At 32.3% G+C, this 27,241-nt stretch overlaps 1 protein-coding gene across 1 annotated transcript in view; it reads right to left on the bottom strand.

Moving 5' to 3' along the window:
- The window catches only part of LOC124080732 (TBC1 domain family member 5), a gene marked incomplete at its 3' end in the record, with an annotated part of 424,799 nt that overhangs the window by 165,447 nt on the left and 232,111 nt on the right, over window positions 1-27,241 (bottom strand). The window contains 1 exon segment of the mRNA XM_046426732.2: window positions 917-986. Within this exon segment, the coding sequence (XP_046282688.2) occupies window positions 917-986 (70 nt within the window).

The raw sequence follows: 27,241 nt of genomic DNA, 5'->3' as shown, positions 1-27,241 counted from the left end.
TATAAAAACAAAAATATAAACTAAGCATATATTCCATATTTATTGTAGAAAAGGAGATACAGTTTAATATTCAAATGGGTTTCCAAGAGTACAGTGATTCTTAAAATATATTTTATAGTGTTGTTACACATTATTAGAACTAATTAATCATAAGGACACTTAATTCCAATTGAAGTTATCTCTTCAAAAATGTGCACTGCCATCTACAATGCTTAAATATACTAATAATAAATCTGTACTTTTTTTCCTAAAAGAAAACAATCAAGTTATGACACCATTTTGGTTTAGTGTATGGATTTTAAAATATTACTGAAAATAACTTTCATCTTTCTTTTTCCTGGGTTTCTCTGTTATAAGGAATAAAATTCATAAACATTGACTTCAGTAAAACCAAATTATGGAGAAAAAGTTAAAAAACAAGATTAAATTACATATTTTTAAACTGGTGTTTCTTTTTTTTTTTTTTAATTACTAATTGAGATGTAACTGTCCTGTTTGCTAAAGATCCCAAACAGGATATTAACAAACAGCACTTAATTCAATCACAAATTACATTTTAAGCTCCCTTAGGCACTCATGAGCAGTACATTCTCTTTTAGCGAGAAATTTAAACAAACGAAAGCCTTTAGTACTATAACAGAAATACCAGAAAAAGATAACTAAAAATGGATTATAATGAAGCTTAGAACTACACTATTCATTTCAATTTTCCTCCTATAGGATAACAACAGATTAGCAATGATCATTTATTCAAGAATTCAGAATGTTTACTGTTGTCTAAGATACAGACTGCAATGTTATTTACACGTCAATAATACTTTTAAAGCACAGATAGTACGAGTTCCTCCCTATTCTAAGGTTGTAATCCTATAAAATTATTTTTATCTTGTTACGCATCCATGTATTCACCACCTACCTATATGAATTAAAAGTCCCCTCAGAGTCTAAGGTAGAACTTGTTCTTCTTCCATTTTTATTTGAATCTCCTAGAAAAAAAATTTAAAAACACAGAAATAATGGAGATTACAAAATTGAATATTTCAACTGAAAAACTACTGTGTGACAGCTCTATGATATATAATACTCAACAAAACATATATTTCTTTATCCCTCTCCAATTACCTTTTGTATTTCGAGCCATTTAGGCAAAAAATTCATTTGATTGCCAAATATAAACACCACCATTCTTGATTTGGTTAGTAATACTACCAAAGTCATTGCTAACAAGAACAAATGAAGCATAGTTCATTTCATTTTATGAATCACAGACAAAACCAAAACTTGTAAACCTTTTCATTTTAAGTTAATGTTTATAAGCAATGGCAATGCTTTTGTTATTTTGTTAGTATCTAGGTCACCCATTCTGACCACTGGTACAGCCAAAAATGAGAGTGAGCAGAGGGCAGACCTACAAGATTTTCTTGTTCATATTTTGCTGCTGTCTAGGAAAGGAATTTTCTAAGCAGAGAGGTAAAACAAAAGCTTCAGAGGTAGTCATCAGTAAATTTATAATATGAACTTTATAATATGCCTTTTTATGCCAAAAGTTTCTTTGAACTTAGAAAGTTAGCCATTTAAAACATAAAAAAAAAAATCACCAAAAAGTATGTCAATTATAGCATTTAGAAAAACATTTTCACTTAAGAAACCAGCATATTTATAAAATCAAATTTAGAACAAATTCATACATGTCAGTTTTAAACACTATTAAATAAATTTACTAATTTTGTTTTTTTTTTTTTTTTAGGAAAAAGCAGCTTAGCAATGCTCCAATGTAAAATATGCATTCTTATTGACAAAAATTTAATAGTTTAATTTTTAAAACATAGGCTTTATAGATTTTTCTAAAATCATAGTATAATACAATTAAGCACATCATTTGTTCTTAAAAATTAACTTAAAAGACTAGAATCTAATTAACTTTCATATTCCTAATTCCTATAATATAGCTTTCAAACATCAGGTTATGTTTGTTTTCAGAATATTTAAAAGTTAATAATTCCATGGTTTATACAATATTAATTTATACTTTTAATTCACTTTGAACAAACTTAGGTGCCACTGGAGATCATCACAGTGGTTCTAGTTAAGTCAAATAGTAATTATGGAGCTTTCAGTTTAAAGAGATTATTTTTAATTATTGAGTATAGTACTTAAGGTACCATACTTCTATAATTATGCTGCTCATTAAATAGTTACTGAAAACTGAAATGTAATTTTAATGACAGCTACCTATTTTTTTACACATTTTATATTTGACAGATTAGTCAAGAATGTTGGTTTTTTTTCAAGGTATTTTGCTGCTATGCCAAATAGTTCAAAAAGATCAGAAATGGACTGAGCCTGTTTACTAAACTTTTAATTCTACTCTTTTTTCAAAATATATTTCCAGGTATTTTTTTCTTTAAAGGTGGATCACATCACTCAAAAATGATGACAATTTATAGGAGAAAATAATCCAAAAATTTATATGTTTTAAGATTAGTCAAGATGTGTATTTGTTGTTAATTCTTTGAAAACAAGGGTAAGATAAACTCACATATGTAATTAATTTTCTTTTAGAAATTTACTACTATTATAATAAATAAGATTTAAAGAAAATTTGTCTGCATTGCTAAATGAAAATTTCCTTTAACACATGTTATTTAACAGCTTGCAGACGTTTCCTGTGAAATGTTCCATATCAGAACAGAATAAGAACTTTATTATACACTTAAAATATGAGCCTTCTTTCTCCTTAAAACTAAAGGTTTAGATTATTTAAATACATAAAATCCTACTGACAGAATATTTTTCCTTTAAGCTGATTTATCAGATCACATATAAAATCATTCAAATAAGAAGCTTTTGTTTTTTTTTAAACAGGTTTTTATTACCATAAGATAGTACAAAGGTTTCTTTCAGTTTATAACTGTAAATCAAATAAAATGCCACATTAAACGTAACTTTCCAGGTACAAAAGACAGTAATTAAAAAAAAAAAAGCAGTTTTTGTTCTCAAAAACATACCAAATAAGGAGCACAGTCATTTCACTCACTAACAATATTAGAGAAAATATTTCAGAGTTTGTTATATGGGAAAAAGGCAATAAAGTTTTGAAGAGGGAAAAACTGCTTTGTTCCTTCAATCCTCTAGTTGAAATTAATTATAGCAAATGTTTATGAAAACATCTGTTCCGTACAGTTATAAATTCTTAATTTTAGTATGGACGACTTCAGACTCTTCTTTTGGAAGCAAACTCACTATTGAAAGGTTTACAAAAGAACATACAGAATCTGCAATTCTGGAAAACTGTACAAATAAGGTACTACATCCTGCAAAGACTTTCATTTGTATGAAACATGGAGTTAAAAACTGGTAACAAGGAGAAATCAAAGAAACAGACAAGGCTCCTTTTTCATTTAAATTATATGAAAAAAGGGGGCTGCAACATAAAAAAAATTAAGACTTACAAACAAATTTTCCTTTACTGTTGAATCTAGTTTGGAGGTAAGTATAATAAACTATTGATTTTATCAGGGACTTAAATAAGTGTAATAACAATACAACCAAAAGAATGTATTGCAGTGTTTCCCAAAAATAACAACAGAGGGTGCAAGAGAGTTTGATATGATGTTTTCAGTTGCTATTCTAATTCCTGAACTAAGTTGTCAGGTAGCCATAACAGCAACAAGAATGTACAGGCTGTTTTCCAGCCATACACACACACATAAATACATTATTAAAGTAATCTTACACAAAGACCTTTAAATGATCAGAGAGCACAAATACCGAAATGTGTTTCACAATAATAGATTTTCTTGCACTTGCTTGAAAAGTAATTTAACAATCGGGTAAATTTTTAGAATACAATTTGGTTTTTAAAGGTATTTCAATACCTACTGTAAACTAATGAGTAAAATAATTTGTACATATTTATTTAACTTATGCATTTTAAATATATACATAAATTATATGCAATATAACATTCATTAGATCTGTTACTATATAACAATGTACAATAATTCTATATCTACAGAAACAACTCAGCATTACTTGTGAACCAAATTTGAAGTTTGAAATTGATATAACATCAATCTTTCACTAATTATCACGCAACTTCGCAAAATGAATGCATAACATTCACACTTATTAAAATAAGTTGGCCGATTTTAAAAAATACTGTTAGTTGCATTAAATTAAATGAAGATACAAAAGGCTAGTATTTTTCAACAGTAATTTGTAGCATATGTATCTAATTTATTAAATCTATAGTGTACAATTGTGACTTAAATTTCAAAAAAGTATAATGGAATCTGGACTCTTAGCTTTAACTGCAGTTATGTTTAGCTAAATCAGTTCTATCTATGCATTGTTGAAATCATGCTAAATGAAGGTAGGTTTACAATAGATTTCTGTAGTACTTTTTTATGCACAAACATCTGTCTGCTTCATGAAAGGAGAACCAGTGATTTTAAACTAGGTTAAGTTAAAAAGAGGCAGAATAACACTCTGAATAAGCACACCTACTCAATTGTGCCTTCAATTTACATCTGAAAACACTGAATGAAAGTATCACATCACACTAGGTATGGATTCTGAAAGGCATACATATAAAAAGTCTTAGTCTCTGAATTATTATTCAATCGACAACACAGTTATATGATATTTAGTAGCAATGGGGTTGGGGAGAGAATGACTTGGTTCAAAACAAGATGAAAACAAATCTATGGGTTTAGTAAGCACTTGAAATATTTGTGCGTTTTAAATGAATTACATTACACTACAGAAATGTTTTCATTCAATTTAAAACACCTTAAAAGGTACATTTTTTTAAAAAAATCTATAAAGTATATTCACACGTTGATACAGTAAAGACAAAGGATAGTGTCTTAACATCATCCATATACACAGGAGCCATTAAAGATTATTACATCATTTCATATATCAGGGTAATTATCAGCCTCCTTATGCTAATTATTTGTGCTAAAAATACAGGAATGCCCATGAGATCTAAGAATTAGTGCTAAAGTCAATACCAGAAATTTGTGACTTTTATAATTTTCTTTCTTCTATTGTTAATTATAGCATCCTAATGATTTAGTGGCCATATTTAGTATTCTAAATAATACAAATTATTTTTGTAATAGTGAAAACTCAGACATAAAACAGAAATACATAGGGACTACTGTAAACAAACAATTTTCAAGTTGACCATTTTTAAGAAAACTTTAAGAAAAAATTTTAAGTTGTAGATGTATACCATACCTTTGTTTTATTTTGTTATTTATTGTGATGTGGTACGGATCATCAAACTCAGTGCCTTACATGTGCCAGGAAAGTAATCAATCACCGAGCTACAACCCCAACACCAAGAAAACATTTTTATTCCTATCAAATTATTAATAGAATTCTTAACCAGAAGCAGAATAAAATAAAATTCAAGAAGAGGAAAAGCAAAATGACAGATTATGGAATTCCAATTACTCATTCTTCCAACAGAAATAAAAAGTAAGCATCAAACCAACTTTGTCAAAACTCTGGATTAGTGCAAGCTTGACCAAATGTTGAAGGGCTGATTTGCAAAGATAGGAAGACATTTAGGGTTTGGCTTTGTTACTTTGTATAACCCCTGACATTGAAGGATATCTCTGTCAAAACCCTATCTGAATATAAGCTAGGAAACAAAGACTTCAGTGACTGCATATGACACAAAATAAATACTTGCCCAAGGATTGGGAAATTCACTAAACAATTAGTCTTCTAAAATACCAAAAATAGCAAAACCTGGGGAAGGAAAAATCTGATTTCTAAGTTACCAAATTATAATATTCAAATATCAACTTTTCAATAAAACTCCACAAGGTATACAAACAAAAAAAGACTATGAACAATTCAGAGAAACAAAACAACCTGACTGAAATCATCCCCATGGAATTCTAGAAATGGAATTTACAAGACAACAATTTGAAAACAATTATCTCAAGGATGTTCAAAAAGAAAACACAGGCCGGGGTTGTGGCTCAGAGGTACAGCCCTCGCCTAGCATGTGTGTGGCACTGGGTTTGATCCTCAGCATCACATAAATATAAAATAAAGATATTGTGTCCACCTATACCTACAAAATAAATATTTTTTAAAAACACAGGCAATGAACAGAAACAACAAAAACAATATGAATAAAATAACAACATAGATAAAGAAGCAGAAATTATAAAGGAAAACAAATTCTGGAGTTGAAAAATAATTGAAATGAACATTCACGAGAGGTGTCAAAAACAGGGGTTAGGAGACAGATCACATTGTTGGCAGGTTTGAACATAGAACAACTTATTATGTATGAGGAGCAGAAAAAAAAAAATCAAGACAAAAACTGATCAGAGACACGAAACTTGAGTGATAATAAACAGACCAACCAATAAATGATATGAGTCCCAGAAATGGTAGAGAGAAAGGGGTAAAAGAATATTTGAAATGCTGTGCGCATCACATGCCTGTAGTCCCAGCAGCTCAGGAAGATTATGAGTTCCAAGCCAGCCTAAGAAAAAGTCAGGCACTAAGCAGCTCAGTGAGACACTCTCTTAAATAAAATACAAAATAGGCTGAGGATGTGACTCAGGGGTTGAGTGCCCTCCAGTTCAATCCCTGGTACCCTTCCCCAAAATAATAGTTGAAATGAAAATGGCTAACAACTTCCTAAATTTGATGAACTCCAAGTAGAACAGACTCATCAAGATTCATTAAAAGTAAAGTGTTAAAGAATTGTGAAAAAAGCAAAAGAGCAGTGACCACTCAGTACAAAGTATCCTTGGCAAGATTAACAACTAATTTCTCAGCAGAAAGGCTGCAGGATAAAAGACAGATGAAGAAAAAGCCTGTCAAGGAAGGATTTTTTATCCTGTCATACAGTTCTTCAAAAATGAGGGGAAAATTAAGATATTCCTAGAAACAAAAGCAGAGTTCAACAATACTAGATACACCTAAGAAGAAAATTTAAAGGTGTCTTTCAAGAGCTATTCTTCAGGTTACAAAGACAACAGACATAACTAACAGTTTTGGAAAGAAAAATTTCTAGAAAAGAGAGTAAACAAAAAAGGAATGTTATTGTACATTTAAGGCTTATAAATCCCCCTATTTCAAATGAAATTTCAAAGACAAATGCATAAAAGAAAGGAATTCTAAATCTGTTACTGGTCAACAATGTATAAATAAATGCAATTTGTGAAAAATGGAAATAAGAGTATGAGAACAGAGCTGTACAAAAGAAAATATTTTGTACACTACAAAATTAAGCTGGTATCAACCTGAACTACATTGGTATAAATATATTATGTTAAAGGAATCTGTATGATAATAAAAAAAATTGTCTAAAATAATTACACAATAGGAAACCAAAATCATCACTATAAAACATAAAAGCACACAAAAAAAGTAGTACTGGAGGAAACAAAAGGGGAAAAAGCAATAAAACCTACAGGAAATAAAATAGTAAAATAGCATGAAGAATTCTGTCTTATCAGTAATGGAATTTATGAGAATTAAACTTTTCAATCAAAAGGCAACCATGGGAAGACTGGATTTAAAAAAAAAATCTCATACATGTGGTCTAAGAAAGACTCACTTAAGATTCAAAGACACAAATAAACAAAGAGAGCCCACATATTCCACACAAAAATAGCCAAAAGCCAAAAAAAGATGAGATGACTCAGCTAATATTGGACAACATAGAAGCTAAGTCAAGACCTGTATTAAGAGACAAAGAAAACAATTCAATGTTGACAAAAGTGCTAGTCCATCAAGAAGATACAGTAATTATAAATATACTCACCAAACAACTAGATACATGAAGCAAATACTGATAGAATTTAAAAGACAAATTGGAGACTTCAAAATTCAATTTTCACTAATGATTAAGACATATAGGCAGAACAATAAGGAGATAAAAGAACTGAAAAACATTATGAACCAAATCAGACCTAAGACACATATGCAGAACACTCTATACAGTAGAAGACACAAATGTCTCCACTAAACGTGGAAGATTCTCCACAATAGACCACATATCAGGCTTAAAATAAATGTTGATATATTTTAAAGGACTGAAATACTACTAATTATCTTCACTGAACCATAGGAAATGAAGCTAGGAATCATTAATAGAAGAAAAGTGGGAAATTCCTAAATATAATTAATTCAAAAATTTATCTGGAGACAGATGACTAAACTGATGGACAGCCATATAAAAGGCTATGGGGACAGGGGTCTATATAAACACAAATTGGTTTTAGCTTTGTTAGAAATACCAGATGCCACAAGAAATCAAACAAACCTCGGAAATGAGTGGGCAAGGCAAACTTTCCTTCTGCCAGAAGGGCATGCTACCTAATCTGGCTAGCAAGAACACCTGAGCAGTGTGTCTGTTTTTATCCATAACACAGAGCTCCCCTTGACCTGAATGGAGGAGTTCAAAGTTACCATCTATGTAATTAGCCAGTTTAAAAACTGGGGTGGGCAAAGAGAAGGGCTGTAATTAAAATGGCTACAATTGGATGCAATTAAGGGTAAATACTATACTCTGAAAACAAACTAACTTTTTATTTCTCACAGCTTTTTAAGAATAAATATTTTGCTGCTGATCTTTGGTTAAACTAATTTTCCCCCTCCAGGAGAAAGTTTTACTTATTTGTTGAAACTAACCTGTCACATTCATTTAATGAAACTATAAAAGGGAGTCATGAAAATAGCATCACCATTCAGATAAGGCTAAACGGACTTTGGTATATGCTACTCATTCTATTACTTAAATGCTCAATATCTCAAATTTCCTCATCTATAAAATGTAGACAATAACTCTTTAACATATCATATAGTTAGAAGTTTAAAGTATATATGAAGTGCTTAGTATCTTACATGCAAAATGTAAATCCTGAGTAAAATTTAGCTATCATTTTTAACAATTTAATTGGTATATGTATAATGTTAATTCCAACAGAATAAAAGATTATTCTCTATAAAGAGAATATACTAACAATAACTTAAAAAGTAAAAAAATGCAACTTTTTTCTTACTAATTAAAAAGCATTATTTCTAATAAACATTTTAATTGACCAAAATATATTATAAATTATACAAGTGCAGTACATAGATTTCTGCATCCTTCCTGACATTGATCACACTAAACATTAAATGTGATATAAAGAAAAAGGGAGAGGCAATAAATTTAAACAAAATCATAGGCTTGAAAAATAAAGCCATCAAATTCATAACTTTAATATATGTAAATGTTTCTTGGGATTTATAAAATGTATATAAAGTTAATCTAGTAATGAACTTAAACTAACACATTTGACAAGATTTATTATTATTTGGAAATTGCTTGTCCCTCCTAAAGTTCCAGGTGTTGGAAACCTAGTCATCAATGGGGCAATGTTAAGAGGTGATAGGATCCTTAAGAGGTGTAACATAGTGGGAGATTGTTAGGCCTCAGAAGGGATTAACAGACTAGGGTCTCTTGTGGGATCCAAGTTAGTTCTCATGAGAGGAGTTGCTTGCTATAAAAGTGCAAGACCACAAACTTTCCATTCCCTGGCTTCCTGTTGCACAGGATGTCTCACTTTCATACTTGCATTACATTGATGCTGTCACTACAGGCCTAGTCAATGTAGATACTGAGTCTTAATTTTTTATTTTCCAAAACTGAAATAAACTGAGCCTTTTTTCTTTGTAAAGCATCTGACCTCAGGTATTTTTTCATAAAAATGAAAAAGAGATTGACAACATTATATATACATCAGAAAAACAGAATAAACCAAACTAAGAATTCATTAATGATTCTGTAACTAAATAAAAACAAGAACTAAATTCAAAGATACAAGTAGAACTATGCTATTTAATTTAACATGTAATGGCACACAACTGAAATGTGTATTTTTGTTATGACTGGCACTCTTCTAGGTCCTTGATGGAATTAAAGCAGCTTAATGTCTCAAAAAACACCAAAGACCAACCATCAATCAAGAAAACAGAATTCCAAGACAAAAGTAATCTGAGTCATATCATCCACATTTATTACATAAAGAGGTAAAATTGTTGGATCACAATTAGCTCACAAAATTATGACCCATATACAGTTTGTCTACATAACTAATAATTTCTTAATTTGGAGAAAGTGCACAATGAATGATAACTACTTTGATATTTTTTATACTCCACAAAGAGCATTCATCTTTTAAGTTACTGAACAGGTAATTTAACGGCAGGATTAGAATTTATTTTTTATGCAGTACTGGGGTAGAACACAGGGTTTTATCTATGCTCAGCAGCACATCATTTTACTTCATAAAATGTAAAAGCATTGATTAATTGAAGTACTTACCTTACAGTTAATATTAGGTATCTCCCTTATGTGGTGCTTGAAAATTCAACTGGGAACTATTTGTAGGTTATAAATTACCATTCATGAACCATGGTAATTAATCCAATCTATGTCTTTTAAATGGGAGCACAGTGAATAACTTCTTTTGGGTGTTTTGTTGGCTTCTTTGTTTTGAACAGGGTGTTCCCTTGTGTTGCCCAGGATGGTCTCCAAAGATTTACTTAAAGGGATAACAAGCAATTCAATAATAAAACTCTAAAGCTTAGATAAACAATAAAAAGTAAGTATTCTTAAACATATCTTTAGTCTTAAAAAAACTTTACGAATAAAAATCACATTAAAATAATTAAAAATCCTTGAATACAAAATCAGAATTAAAAAAAAATCAATTCCTTTAAGAACACTCCAGAAGTATTTTGATTCATACAAAAATGTTTTATTTTGCAAATTATATTTGCAATCACATTTAAAAACTATTGTATTAAGGTATGGTTTTCAAAGAAAGAATTTTAATTTCATAAACTGGCTGGTATTTTCCATTTTATGATAATTCATAATTATTAAGAGATGATCTTTTAACCTAAATAGAAAACGTAAGAAATAATGGCTACACTGTTAAACCTGCCAGGAAATGGGCAAGCTGCACAAAACTAAACATTCTTTGTGGAGTATAAAAATATCAAAGTAGTTATCATTTATTGAGCACTTTCTCCAAACCAGGAAATTATTAGTTATGTAAACAAATTGTATATGGGCCATAATTAACATACATTTTTTATTTCCAGCTTTTAGTCATGTACCTAGATCATGTGCAACTTTTCTAGAATTCTTTGCAATATTCTAGTGCTGGTGTTACAATAAGCAAAAGCTCAAAACTCATCCCTGACATCCAAGTTTGAAGAAGGGGTCCGTTGCCACAAAAAGCATAAAGAGAATTGCACTAGTGATCAGTATGGGCCAAGATTCTGTGAATGTCTATTAAAAATCTTGGCCTTTATTTCAGGATGAACAAGATGTCTGTGACAGAGGGGTTTTAAGCAAAAGTACTACCAAAGATTTGCAGTTTTTAGATGACCACTTGAACTTCAGGGTGAAATAATTGACAGGAGTAGACTGAGAGAGATTAAGTAAGTATTGATGACAAAACAGCTATGGATATTGATACGGATTATCATACTTTGTGCAGTATGGGAATCAGCCACTTTAAAAACCCTAATATTTCAATCACAATTTGCAACCGAATGCTCTTGGTCCTTGTCCTCAATGTCAATTAATGCCAATTTAATAATGAGGACGCCATTTTTGAGAAAAAGGACTATGAAAGTTTATTGCTTTGCTAGCAAAGGAGAAACACAGGGACTCCTATCCCAAAGCCTGTGACTCTCTACATCAGGAAGGACAGGGGGTTTTAAAGGAACTCTCAAGGGTTACATTCCAGGTATGCTCTGGGAGGGGGTCTCAAGGAGCCCTGATGGCATGTTTAGGATTCACTTGTTAATTTGGGAGATGTTCACTTCCCAGATCCTCAGCAGGTATCTCCTTCCTATAGAGGGTGTGTTCAAGGGCAATTAACTAGAGGAAGAAAAGATAATACAGTCTCCCTAACATTTAAGGGAAGGAAGAGGAGAAAAGAGAGAAAAAAAAATTTTTTTAAATACGTCTTAGAGGAATGAGGGCTATATTCAGAAGGTGGAGGGTCCACTGTTAAAATTTCATTCCTTTGTTCAATGAATATTTACTGTCCACTATATGTCTGGCAAACAATTCCAGTTCTAGGAATTGGAAGTACCATAGTGAAGAAAACAGAATGAAGAGAAAGGACAGGTTGAAAAAAATCATAAGAAAATAAATTCCTAAACAATAGGATAGAGTCAGATAATTATCTGTTATAAAAATATAGCATAATAATGTGACATTCAGTATCTAAGGAAGGGTATTCACAGAATAGTAGTATCTGATTTGCGATTCTAGTGATAAGAAAACAAGTCATTTGAATGTGTAGGGTAAAGGACATAACATGCAAAAGCTTTACAATAGAGGCTGGCATTTAGAAAATAAAGTCATGGTGTCTGAAGGATGGAGGTACAGGAGAAGATGAGGGCTGCCAGACAGGGCATAGTTACAGATTCAAGGTTTTATAAGGGAGGAAGACTGGGTTTTCTAAGTAAAATGAAAAGCCACCAGAAAATATTAAAATGAAGAAATAATTAATTTATGTTTAGAAAAAGCCATTCTGGCTGCTACTCTGAAGACGAGACTGAAGTGGGCAGGAGGAAAGCACAGCTGAATCAAAGGCTGAGACAACTGCTTTCTTCTGTCTAGGATATTTTAAATAGGATAGAGTGTGAAATTATCTCTATGGTGGGAAAAATATTTGTGTTTCTAATATATTATTCCCATACACAATAAACACGATATTAATTTTATTTATTTCAATAAACAGCACTCTATACATGTGAGAAATTAAGTTGGTTTTTGAATAAGAAAGACCCCAAACTACAAAAAATAAATAAAAGTTACGGTAAAATAGCACATCCTTCATTACTAATAGGAATTCTAGCTCCATATTCAGTGAAGCACAGCTATAGACTGTCTCTTCCACTGAATATAATTAAAAATTCTGGGTAAAACACAAAAACAAAATTTAAAGAAAGCTACTTTAGGGCTCTAAAAGATAAGAGGAAGAGTGTGTGTATATATGTGTGTGTGTGTATGTATGTGTGCATGTGCACACTCACCAGGGACAAAGTATATAACCCAAAGTCACACTCCCAGTGTCTTCCTCCTCCAGGCACATTGCTCCTACCTAATGTTACAGCCAGGTTAATCAATATCAGTGTATTAATTAATTATTTAGATAAAGGCTCTCATAATCATTTCACCTCTAAAAATTCTTGCATGGTCTCATAGTTGAGCTTGTTGAGGATACTTCATGTCTAAATAATTAAAAAAAGGAAAAAAATATCTATGTACATGATAAATTATTATTTTAAAAATTTGTTCTTTTTAGATATACATAACAGTATATTTTGATATACATACATGGACTATAACTTTCCATTCTTCTGGTTGTACATAATGTGAAGTTACACTGATCATGAATTCATACATGAACATAGGAAAGTTATGTTCAATTCATTCTATCATTTTCCCTATTCCTATACCCCCACCATTCCTCTCATTCCCCTTTCTCTAATTTAGTGAATTTCTATTTCCCCCCACCCTCCAGTTATTGTGAATTACCACTGTATATCATTTGGATAACATTTGGCTTTTGGTTTTGGATTATTTCAGTTAGCATGATATTCTCCAGTTTCATCCATTTACCAGCAAATGCCATAATTTCATTCTTCTGAATGGTCGAAGAAAATTCCATTCTATTCCATTCTATCTATGTACCAGTTTCTTTATCCATTCATTATGTTGAAGGGCACCTAGGTTGCCCACGTAGGTTGGTTCCAGAGTTTAGCTATCATAAGTTGAGCTGCTATAAACATTAATGTGGCCATGTCACTGTAGCATGCTGATTTTAAGTCCTTTCAGTATATGCTGAGGAGTGAGATGACTGGGTCAAATGCTGGTTCCATTCTAATTTTTCTGAGAAATCTCCTTACTGCTTTACAGAGTGGTTGCACCAATTTGCAGTTACACCAACAATAAATGAATGTACCTTTTAACCTACATCCTCGCCAACATTTATTGTTACTTGTATTCTTCATAATTGCCATTCTGACTGGAGTTGAGATAGAATTCTCATTGTAGTTTTAATTTGCATTTCTCTAATTGCTAGAGGTGTTGAACAATTTTTCATATATTGTAACTGATCATATTTCTTCTTCTGTGAAGTGCCTGATAGTTCCATTGCCCATTTATTGATTGGGTTATTTGTTTTTTTAGTGAAGTTTTGAGTTCTTTATATATCCTGGAGATCAATGCTCTAAGGGGCAGACGGCAAAGATTTTGTCCCATTTTTTTAGGCTCTCTTCACGTTCTTGATTGTTTCCTTTGCTGTGAAGAAGCAGTGTAGTTTGATAACACCCTATTTGTTGATTTTTTATTTTAGTTTTTGTGCTTTAGGAGTCTGGTTGAGAAATTCAGTTCTTGAGCAGACATAATATAGATTTAGGGCTACTTTTTCTTCTAGTATGTGCAGGGTCTAATGCCTGGATCCTTGATCCTCTCTGAATTGAGGGGTTTAATTTTGCTATATAAGGATTTCCAGTTTTGCCAGCACCATTTGTTGAACACGCCATCTTTTCTCCCATGTATGTTTATGTTGTCTTTGTCAAGCATAAGATAACTGTATTTATGTGCATTTGTCTCTGTGTCTTCTATTCTGTACCACTGGTCTTCATGTCTGTTTTGGTGATAAAACCATGCCTTTTTTGTTACTACAGCTCTCTGGTATAATTTAAGGTCTGGTACTGTGAAGCCTCCTGCTTTACTATTCTCACTAAGGGTTGCTTCGGCTATTCTGGGCTTCTTATTTTTCCAAATGAATTTCACTATTGCTTTTCCTATTTCTATGAAGAATGTCATTGGAACTTTATTAAGAATTGCATCAAATTAAGATAAATTATTAAGACAAAAACTACACTGAAAAAAAAAGACAGGAAAAACAATTCATCATATAATTACAAGGGGGAAAATACTTCCCTTTTGTCATTTTCTTATAAAACATAAATCATGTATCACTCATATATATTATATATAAACAATTTTTGTGTTCCATTATTTCCTCATATTATACATAGAAGCATTTCATTTATTATTAAAAAAATTTTAATGAAATTTTAAATGGCTACCTAACATAGTAATTGATGGAACATTCTATAATTATTAACCATCTTCTATCAGTGGATATTTCCTTTACTTAAAACATTGAGCTGTTCTAAATAACTCTATAGTAAAAATATCCATGCATAAATCTTTACATAGCTGTTTATGGTAAAGAAAGAAAATTGATTAATTAAAAGTTATTAACATTATGAAACAAATATAAAGTGATAAAATTATGAAACATTGTAGAAATTTTCAAATGAATATTTGTATGAAAAATAAAAAGACAGACATAATTCTACTATTGCCAGTATTCTGATAGATTTCTACAAACATTTTAACATATTTGATATATATTTTATAACTTGAATAAAATATATGGTTTAATACTGTTTTGTGAAACAACTTTCAATGTCTCCATCGGATTTTATGCAATAACTGATTTTTTTTATTATTTATATTATTTATGCAATAATATTTTTTTAAGGTGTTGATGCACCTTTATTTTATTCATTTATTTATATGCTGTGCTGATAATCAAACCCAGTGCTTCACATATGCTGGGCAAGTGCTCTATCACTGAGCCACAACCCCAACCCCAATAACTGATTTTTTAGAGGACAGATAAATATCATACTCCATAAGCACAAAAATATATTCATGCTGTTACTCACCCTAGAACATCCTGTCTAGCATTGTCCATGTAAGAACTAACTTGATTAATAGTGGAAGCCTAAATATAAGCATCTGTATTTTGTGAACCTTAAGTATTTCACAATACTGTTGCTCCAAATCTATTTCCTCCTTCACGCTGGGCATATGGCAACCCAGCTACAGACTATATTTTACAGGCCCTTTGTGACTACAAGTAGCCCTGCATATATAAGTTTAAAAAAAACAATAAAAACTCAAAACAAATGAACAAAATACTTGAATCCTTCCATTAGGTTTCTTTTCCATGGACTAGAATAGCAGTCAATAGTAACATCTAAATCAGGTCAATGATCTCTTTTTCTTTGGCCTATTGGCTACAAATGGCTTTTACACTCTTAAGAAGTTCTTTACAATCATAGGAAGAGGAGGAGGGATAGGAAACTAGGAAGGTCTTTGGTGAAGGATAATTTTTTAAGAATTTCCAGTCACAGACCAATACTTTTGTAAGACAATTAAAATGTTCCTATAAGAATGAAGCAAAAAATACTATAAACACAAGCCCCAATATTTTATTATTAGATTCAAAAATCATAGTTAATTTGCTGCATATGTTTACTTTCACTTTCTATATTGACATAGTTGAGGACCAGTTACACCCATATTCCAGACAAGGTCACATAACTGTAGGAAACAGTAGAGGAATAACAGAGAAGAGACAAAGGATATCTTGAGTAGCTTAATCAGCACTCAGGACTGTTATGTAAGGTTAATATGCTTCCTTCTTTTTAAAGCCACTATATTTTGGGTCTTAGCTGTTGTTCAAAATAATAAAGCATTCATAATGAAATGGCTAATATTGTCTGTTGGGGAAGCCTCTCAGTTCACTGGAGGATGATTGCCAACTCTTTGAGATATCCTTTCTCTTTAAACTCTTTATCCCCAATCCTCATTCCTCCTCCAAAGACATATGCTTTATATTTTAAATAGTCTACCAAAATATATCTCCAAAGTTAATTAAAACCCACTGAGCTTTCTATATATAATGTAATAAAAAACAAATCCCACCTACAAAAAAAAAATTAAAGGAGCTTTAACGCAATAATGGTAAAAAAGAAAGGAAAGTGAAAGAAAGATGTTCAGGTATTTAGGAGATAAATCTGGTGTCTAACCAGGTATGAAGGGTTATGAATAGATGTCAATAATAATTCCTAAATTTCCAGCTTACATAACTAGGTACAGTTTGGTACATTCATTGAGATAGAGTAGGCAGAACAGAGTTTGTAAGGGAATATCATGAATTCATTTGGACAAGTGATGGTCTGCTCACGTTTATTACATATATAAGGTCTAACCCAGTATGTGTTCCTCTCTGTGGACAAAGATATGGAAGAATACCTAAAGAATTTCCCACATTCCTCACATTCAAAAGGTATTTCTAAACTATAACTCTTCAACACCAAGAAATCAAGGATCAAACAAAGGCTTCCCACAATCTTTGTATTGCTAGCATTTACCATTTCTTTTACTATGTTTTTCATTTCAAGGACTTCCCTTTGGTTCAGAGACAGTATTCACCTCCCTGCTGAAATTAACCATGCCATTTTTTATGTTGCCAGATTTTACATTAGAGCCCTTTACTGAACTTATTTTATTTAGGAATCATTATGAAACAGTTCCTCAGTTGATTCAATTCTGTTTGTTTCGAGTTCTAATCGTCTCTTGATTACTGTGCTTTGAAACTTTTTGTTGAAGTTCTTGTATATTAAAATCATGAGGTATATGATAAAAGGTATTCTTTATTGCTTGGAAATTGACAGATTTCCTTCTGATAAGACTTTAGCACAATATTTGAATTGATGTATTAAAAAGGTGAGCTAGGTATAGCACAGGCTTCAAATTATATAATGACACTTGTTCTTTGGGGTAGGTAGCTGTCAAATATCTTTTATTGTCCTCATAACAGCTCCACACTCAGTCTTAAGTCTTCCATTTATACTCAGAGAAGGTCTCTTTTGCAATGTATTTATTACTAAACAGTTGTTATATTGGCAACAAAGGAATAAGCCATAGGGGAGGTTTTTCTTTGATCTTCTGATTCATATTATCTTAGGTCAGCATTATGACCCTGAGCCTCATGTGTTCTGGCCTTCTCAGTGGTCATTCTCCCCTCTCCGACATAGTCTGATTTTGGTATATAGTCCTGCCCCTTCCTCAAAGGCTGAGTGTTTGTTTGTTTTTCCTGTTCTCATTTCTTAGCTGCAAAGGGGTTTGACAAGTGACCTGGTAATTGCAGCAGCTCTCCTAACCAACAACGGCTTTGTTTGAAAAGAAAAAAAGCAGGGAAAGCTTTTATAGGAAGTATATTATCTCTTTTGCTAAGGCTGCTATATTGTTCCCCTGATTTCTCACTATAGGGAATAGGAAGGAAGGAAGGAAGGAAGGAAGGAAGGAAGGAAGGAAGGAAGGAAGGAAGGAAGGAAGGAAGGAAGGAGGAGCTGTAAGAGAGTATGCATTCCCCTTACATTTGAGGCTTCCAAGGCCTTCATATTCTTGCATCAATACACATTTTAGGTTCTACCAATGCAAGAAATCATCTCCTTTCTTCTACAGGTATCCTGTTTTATTTTATCCAGTTAATACTTGCATGATGTCTCTAACTCCAGTTATCTATCTCTCCTTAAATATTGAGTTAGAACAAGAAGAAATAGCTTTTCTTATAGCTCAGCAACCAAACATCCAACCAGCAGGAATACTGCTTCTCTGTGAGGTGTGTAAAAGAGAGATTTCACTAACACTCAATACTAGACATCCAGAGTACCTTAGAGACTTAAAATTTGGGGGTATATTAAACAAGAAAATGGGACAAAAATAGTACTGGGCTGCTGTCAGGCACAGTGGAACTGTGGAAAACTGAATGGAAAAAATTGAGAAATACAACTTTCAGATCAGAGGGGCACCCTGCCCTAGGCTGATCCAGAAGCTGTTGGACACAATAAATTGGTACATAAATGATTCCCTGTGATGAACAATTGGTCAGGTAGACCCAAGGCAGGAGCCATTTGGAGCCAACCATAGGGCCAGCAAACACAGAAATCAAAAACTCAGATCCAGGAAAACAGTAATAGATCCCATACAGAGGATAGGCAGATATCATCCACGAGACCTAGTATGAGTCCTGGCAAAATCCAGAGAAATTTTGTCATGGAGAGTATATTGCTCTGGGGGGAATACAAGTTGGAGAAGCCAGGGAGAATCTGACTCCTTTCCCCCTTTCAGTTCAGTATCTCGCAGGACCAATTGCAGTAGACTGGAAATTTGAATGGATGGGTGCATCTGCACTGGTAGACCAACCCCAAGAAGCTAGGAAGGATACAAGACCAGCTGTGGAGGGAATGGAAACTGAATTGGCAGATGTGATTGCCCATGGGGAAAAATGCTGAGAAGCCATGAAGAGGGGTACTTTCAAGCAATAGAAGCAACAGGGGACTGGCTCCCCTGTGTTACTAGTGGATGCCTGGGAAGACTCCTGGGGTACATGCTCCCAGGATAGTTACGCATCTGATGAGCTCTAAAGGTATACTGATTTAATATCTTCAGATGACTAGCTGTGCAATAAAGTATGTGGGGCCTCACTAAATACAAGACATCCATCTACACAAACTCATCTCACAGAATCCAGCTGCAGCTTCACCCTGGACAGTAGTTGACAGTGCTTCCCAAGCCAAACTTCATCTTACTACTGAGAAGAAAAGCAGATGTTTTTGAACTCCAACTAGAATCTTGGTGAGCAATACAATAAAAGAAAGGAGTTGACAATGGACGGCCCTACTCTTTTGTCCTATGCATATCTCAAGAAAAAATGTAAATGGAAAGAAAGTTGAGTACAGACAGTGAGCATATATTATCATTGACATTTTTGCCCACTGCAATGGAAATGACTCCTTAATTTTTCATCAGGATTCCTATAAACACTATAAATTCATAGGATAAAAACTCTGCTGTGGGATTGGAGTTGTGGCTCAGTGGTAGAGCACTTGCCTCACATGTGTGAGGTACTGGGTTCAATCCTCAGTACCAAATAAAAATAAAGATATTGTGCCCATCTACAACTTAAAAAAAAAAAACACACCTGTTGCTTCAGATCCATTCAGATAGATGGGTAGACACAAACAATAAAGAGAACAAACCATCCCCCAAAACTCCATGATGCCTCAACAACAGACTCCATGAACACCACAGTGGAAGAAATGTCAGACAGGGAATTTCGAAAGTTCACAGTTAAACTGATCTACAAAGTAAAAGTGATATTAGGAGTAATATCAGAGAGAAAAATACAAGAGGTGAAAGTTCACTTCAATAGGAGATAGAGATCCTGAAGAAGAATCAATCTGAAATAAAGGAATTGTTAAACCAAATTAAAAATTCAATTGAAACCATCACCAACAGACTAGAACACTTGAAAGAGTTTTAGGCAACAAAGGCAAAGTATATGATGTTGAAAATAAATTATGGAGAAAAGATGTTAAGAGACCAGAACAGAATTTTCAAGAAATATGGGATAATATGAAAAGGACAAATCTAAGATTCATAGGGATAGATAAGCCTCTGAAGTATACACTAAAGGAATGCACAATCTTTTCATTGACAGGATATCACAAAAATTTCCAAAACCTGATAAATGAAATGCAGGCATACAGGACTCCAAGTATAAAAGTTACAACAGACCCAAACAAAGGCACAAAATTATGAAAAGACATAACAAAATAAGGATAGGATTTTGAAAGTTGCTAGAAAAAAAATCACAGGTCACACTTAGAAGTAAACCAATCCAGATCTCAGCTAGTTTTTCAAGCAAGACCCTAAAAGCTGGAATGTATTAGAATGATAGAATAATATACACCAAACACTGAAAGAAAATGGATACCAACAAAGAATAGATATCCTGCAAAATTAAGCTACAGAATTGAAGATGAAATAAAAACCTTCCACAATAAACAAAAGTTAAAAGAATTAACAAGCAGAAAGCCCACACTATAAAACATACAATAGAATATTTCATAAAGAAAAAATTAAAATACGAAACAGCAGAGGGAGAAACCAAATTAGAATAACAGTCAAGCAAAGTGAAATCTAATTCAACTTAAAAACTAGAAATAAATCAAAATGACAGTAAATGAAAATCATCTCTGAATAATAACACTGTATGTTAATGACTAAACTTCTTACTCAAAAGACATAGGCTGGCAAACTGAATTGAAAAACAAGACCCAACAATATGCTGTCTCTAAGAGACACAGCTCATAAGCAAAGACATGCAAAGACTAAAGGTGATAAGATGGGAAAAAATATCACTCATATGTATCTCCTAAAAAAAACAGGGATATCGGTTTTTGCCCCTCATTACCCAGGATTGAACCCAAGGGTGCTTAATCACTAAGCCACATCCTGAGCCCTTTTATATGTTTTTAATTTTGAAACAGGGTCTCACTAAGTTGCTTAGGGCCACACTAAATTGCTGAGGCTATAATCCTCTTACCTCAGCCTCCTGATCCACTGGGATTACAGGCTCGAGCCACCATTCCTGGAACAAGCAGAATTGTCTATTCTCGTATCAGGTAAACAGACTTCAAGCCAAAGTTAATTAGAAGAAACAAAGAAGTTCACTTCAAACTGCTTAAGAGAATCATACAACAACAGAAAATAACAATATTAATGCCCAAACAATAGAGCATCTATGTACATCAAACAAACCCTTCTCGATATCAAGAATCAAATAGGTCATGGTGACTTTAACATGCCCCTCTCGTCAATGGATAAGATAGATCTTCTAAACAAAAATTTAAGAAGGTATAGAACAGAAAAATACAATTAATAATTTAGACTTAACAGGTATACAGAGAATATTTCATCCATCAATGATTAGATATACTTTCTTCTCATCAACACATGGAACATTTTCTAAAATACACCATATCATAGGCCACAAAGCAACTCTTATCAAATACAAAAAATACAGAAAATACTCTGCATTCTATCATACCATAATAGAATAAAATTAGAAATTAATGATAAAATTAAAAACAAAAACTACTCTAACACCTGGAGACTAAGTAATTCATTACTGAATATGACTGGATAGCAGAAGAAATCAGGAGTGAAATTAAGAAATAGTTTAGAAGCAAATGAGAATAGAGATACAATATATTAAAATCTCTGGGACACTATGAAGGCAGTTCTAAGAGAAAAGATCATAGCACTGAGCTAATTCACTAAAGAAATACAAAGATACCAAATAATCAAACATTACATCTCAAGGTCTTTGAAAAAGAAGAATATACCAACACCAAAATCAGAAGACAATAAAAATCAGAGCTGAAATCAATGACATGGAGATTTAAAAAAAAATTGAAAAAGTTGGTACATTGAAAGAATTACCAAAATTGATAAACCCTTAGCCAAGCTAACCAAAATGAAGAGAGGAAAAACTCAAATTGTTAAAATCTGTAAGAAAAAAGGAAGTATCACCATAGACAATACTGAAATACAGAAGATAATCAGAAAATATTTTGAAAATTTATATACCAATAGGCTAGAAAATCCTGAAGATGTTGAAAAATTCCTAGAGACATTTGACCTATCCAAATTGAACCAGAAGGATACAGATAATTTAAACAGAAAAATTTCAAAGTAAGGAAATTGAAGCAACCATCAAAAGTCTCTCATCAAAGAAAAGCCCACAACTGAGTGGATTCTCAGAGGAGTTCTACCAGACCTTTAGAGAAGAACTAATAGCAATTCATCTCAAAATATTCCATGAAATAGAAGAGAAATCTTCCAAACACATTCTATAATAAAGCTATTATCACAATGATACCAAAACCAAACAAAATCTTTAAATAAAGACAACTTCAAAACAATATACTTGATGAACACAGAGGCAAAAATTCTTCATAAAATATTGACAAGCCACATACAAAAACACATTTATAAAGATAGTACCCCATGATCAAGTAGGTTTCATTCCAAGGATGCAAGTTTGAGTCAGCATACAGTAATCAATAAACACAATTAATCACATCAATAGACTTAAAAGACAGGAATCACAAGGTTATCTGAATAGATGCAAAAAAAATATCTGACAAAATATAGCATCAACTCATGCTTAAAATACTAGAAAAAATAGGGATAGAAGGAACATACCTAAACATTGCGAAAGCTACAGATGACAAATCCAAGGCCAACATCATTCTAAACAAACATAAATTTAAAGCTTTACCTCTAAAAACTGGAATACCACAGGGATGTTCACTTCCAACACTTCTATTCAACACAGTCCTTAAAATTCTAGCCAAAGCAATTAGGCAAGAATTTTAAAGAGATACAAACAGGAAGAGCTCAAACTATCTCTGTTTGCACATGACATGATTCTATATTTAGGAGACTTCTAGAACTCATAACAAAATTCAACAAAGTAGCAGGATATAAATTGACACCCAGAAATCACATTCCTATACTTCAAAAACAAAGCAGCTAAAAGGGAAATTAGGAGGGAAAATCCCATTCACAATAGCTTAAAAAAAAAAAAAATCTTGGGGAATCAACCAAACAAAAGGGTTGAAGGACCTCTACAAGAAAAACTGCAGAACTCTAAAGAAAACAATTGAGGAAGACCTAAGAAGATGGAAAGATCTCCCATATTCTTAGATAGGAAGAATTAATATTGTCAAAATGGCCATACTACCCAAAACACTATACAGACTCAATGCAATTCCCATCAAAATTTCAATGACATTCTTCATAGAATTAAAAAATTCAGTCATGGATTCATCTGGAAAATAAGAGGCCCAGAACAGCCAAAGCAATCCTCAGCAAGAAAAACGAAGCCGGAGGCATCACAATCCCAGACCTTAAATTATACTGCAGAGCTATAGTAACAAAAACAGCATGGTACTGGCACCAAACAGATAAGAAGACCAATGGGAACAGAATAGGAGACACAGAGACAAACCCCCAAAATTCAGTTACCTCATACTAGACAAAGGTGCCAAAAACATACATTGGAGAAATATCCTCTTCAACAAATGGTGATGGTAAAACTGGAATGACAATTATCGAGAATACAAATAGGGCAGGGGAAATCCATATTTAGTAGAATGAAGTTTAACTCCTATCTCTCATCCTGCACAAAACTCAAAGTGAATCAAAGACCTAGGAATTAGATTAGAAACCCTGCACCTGCTACAAGGAAATGTAGGCCCAACACTTCAACATATGGGCTCTGAAATTTGACTTCCTTAATAAGACTCTTGAAGTGCAAAAAGTAAAATCAATATTCAATAAATGGGATAACATCAAACTAAAAGGCTTCTTTTCAGCAAAGGAAACAACTGAGAATGTGAAGAAAGCCTGCAGAATGGGAGAAAATCTTTGCCACCTGCACTATGAATAGAGCACTTAATTCCACTATATATGAATAGTTCAAAAAACTTAACACACAAAAAAAATCAATAAATGGGTAAAGAAACTGTAAAGACACTTCTAAGAAGAAATTTGAATGGTTAAAAAATATGAAAAAAAAATGTTCACTATCTGACAATTAGGGAAATGCAAATCAAAACTACACTGAGATTTCATCTCATTCCAGTCAGAATGGAAATTACAAAGAATACAAATAGAGCCGGGGTTGTGGTTCAGTGGTAGATTGCTTGACATGTAAGACACTGGGTTCAATCCTCAGCACCACATAAAAATAAATAAATAAAATGTTATGTCCATCTATAACTAAGAAAAAGTTAAAAAAGAAAAAAAGAGAGAGAATATAAATTACAATAAATGTTGGTGAGGATGTAGGCAAAATATTGTGGCGAAGATGTGGGACTCATATATTATTGGTGGAACCGTGAATTAGTTCAAACAATCTGGAAAGCAGTACAGATACTCCTCAAAAAATTAGGGAATGGAACCAACATATGACTCAACTATCCTATATGACTCAAATCACCACATGACTCAACTCCTCATTATATAAAGACTTAACTAAAATCTGTATACTACAGGGACACAGCCACATCAATGTTTACAGCAGCACAATTCACAATAGCCAAGCTAGGGAACCAACCTCAGTGCCCTTCAACAGATAAAGAAAAGTAGTATATATGCACAATAGAGTATTACTCAACCATACAGAAGAATAAAATTATGTCATTTACCAGTAAATGGGTGAAACTGGAGAATACCATGCTAAGCGAAATAAACTACTTTCAAAAAAATCAAAGGTCAATTGTTTTATTTCATAAATAATCCATAATAAAGAGGAAAGGGGAAAGAATAAACATTAAGTAGATTAGGGAATGAATAGGAAAAGCAAAGACAGCAGAATGAATCCAAAATAAATTTTCTATGTACTAATATGAATACACTATCAATGAGTGCCACCATCATGTACATCCATAAAAATAGAGTACTTAGTAGAAGATATATTCCATGCTGTTATATCAAAATGAATTCTAATGTGAGATACACCTAAAAAGAACCAATAAAATAAAAAATAAACAAATGAGTGAAAAATAGATTCTGGGTTAATTCATTGCAATATTAGCCCTCAGCGTGTTCAATAAAAGTTATAAATTTAGTATCCGAATTTATTTTTTAATTGTTGTAGGATCTGAACTAATGTTCTTTCCAGGTCTCTACATCTCTAATCAGAAAATACAAGCCATCTCAAGTATGAAGACTCTATTATGGTTTTCAAAGCTTACCATCATGACTTTTCAGTTAAACTCACTCATTCAGTAACGATCCTGCTAAACCTAACCACTCTATACATACTGGACCAGGAGCTGATATCTTCTTTTGTGAAAGTTAAGCACCTAATGTCCAGTCATACAAAACTTCACCAAGAAAAGCTGGCCCAACATCTAATAATTTCCTGTGTTTAGGTCAGAGAATAATATTTAATATTTACATTTATGTGTAGTTAGGTTTAAATTTCTATTGTACCTTAACATCTTTTTAAAAATATTTTTTCCTTTAGTTGTAGATGGACACAGTACATTTACTTTATTTATTTGTATTTTCTGTGGTGCTAAGGCTTGAACCCAATGCCTCACGCATGCCAGTCAAGCACTCTATCACTGAGCCACAACCCCAGCCCTGTCTGTAATATAACATCTTAAAACATAGTAAAATACTTGAGTAAGATACCAACTATTTGATATTTCAATCATACTTTCTTACAGAAAATATTTCAAGCCCCAAAAAACAATACCATAGAGAACACTTAATCAATATCCCATAGTTACTTGTATTTCAAGAGAGCCTCAGGCCTGTATTAATGAAAAAGAATCACTATTAACTGGTAATAAATAGGTAGATTGAAAATACAATGCCTTATAGGTAAAAATGAAGTATTCCTTGAAAATTTGACCCTATTTAGTTTCCAGAAAATAGCAGGCAAGGACAGGAAGAAAGCAAAATACAGCAAAATATATATACGAATATATTATGTATGGCTTAATAAGCAAAGAAAAATAATGAGAAACCCCTCTATTACACATTTATAAATGTTAGGATAGTTATTAAAAATGGGATTTTAACTTTGATATCTTATATTTTGCATTTGCCTTTTACATCATCTTCACAATCTTTTATAACTTTAATTTTTTTTAAGTTGTAGATGGACACAATAGCTTTATTTTCTTTGTCTATTTCTATGTGGTGCCAGGGATTGAACCCAGTGTCTCATGTATGCTAGGCAAATGCTCTACCACTGAGCCACAACCCAGCATCCATAAATTGCCTTTTTTTTTTTTAATCATTCAACTCAATATATTTGGAAATAATTTAAACATATAGTCAATATAAAGAATATTCACAAAGTATTTTGTAATCATTTTTAACAATGAATCTTTGAAATACATTTTGCATTCATAGCACATCTCAATTTGGACCAGCCATGTATCAAGTACTCAGTAACCCCATGTGGTTAGTGTCTACCATATTGGATAGCAGAGATCTATACTCTATACTGTTCAACTTTTCACATATTCTTCTAATTCAAACAGTGTGTTCAAACTCTTCAGTATGTTCAATCTCTTTTGAATTCTTTTCCCGTGACTTACTCTTGCTATATAAATATATTTAACATACATTTTATGTATAAAAAATCATGTATAATTTTTACTAATTTTTATTTTTTAGTTATACATGACATAGATTGCATTTATGCACTCTGATATATCATACATACATGGGATATAATTTCTCATTTTTCAGTCAGCATACTACAATAATGCAACCACATCAATATTTATAGCAGCTCAATTCACAATAGCTAAATTGTGGAACCAACCTAGGTGTCCTTCAGTAGATAAATAGACAAAGAAAATATGGTATATATACTCAATGGACTATTACTCAGCTCTAAAGAAGAGTGAAATTATGGTATTTGCCAGT

The sequence above is a fragment of the Marmota monax genome, unplaced genomic scaffold, assembly GCF_021218885.2.
Source record: "Marmota monax isolate L192 unplaced genomic scaffold, Marmota_monax_Labrador192_F-V1.1 WCK01_AAM20220418_F8-fsc00452, whole genome shotgun sequence".
NCBI lineage: Eukaryota > Metazoa > Chordata > Mammalia > Rodentia > Sciuridae > Marmota > Marmota monax.
Note: the sequence above shows the minus strand (reverse complement) of the source record. Positions and strands in the feature narration are given on the sequence as shown.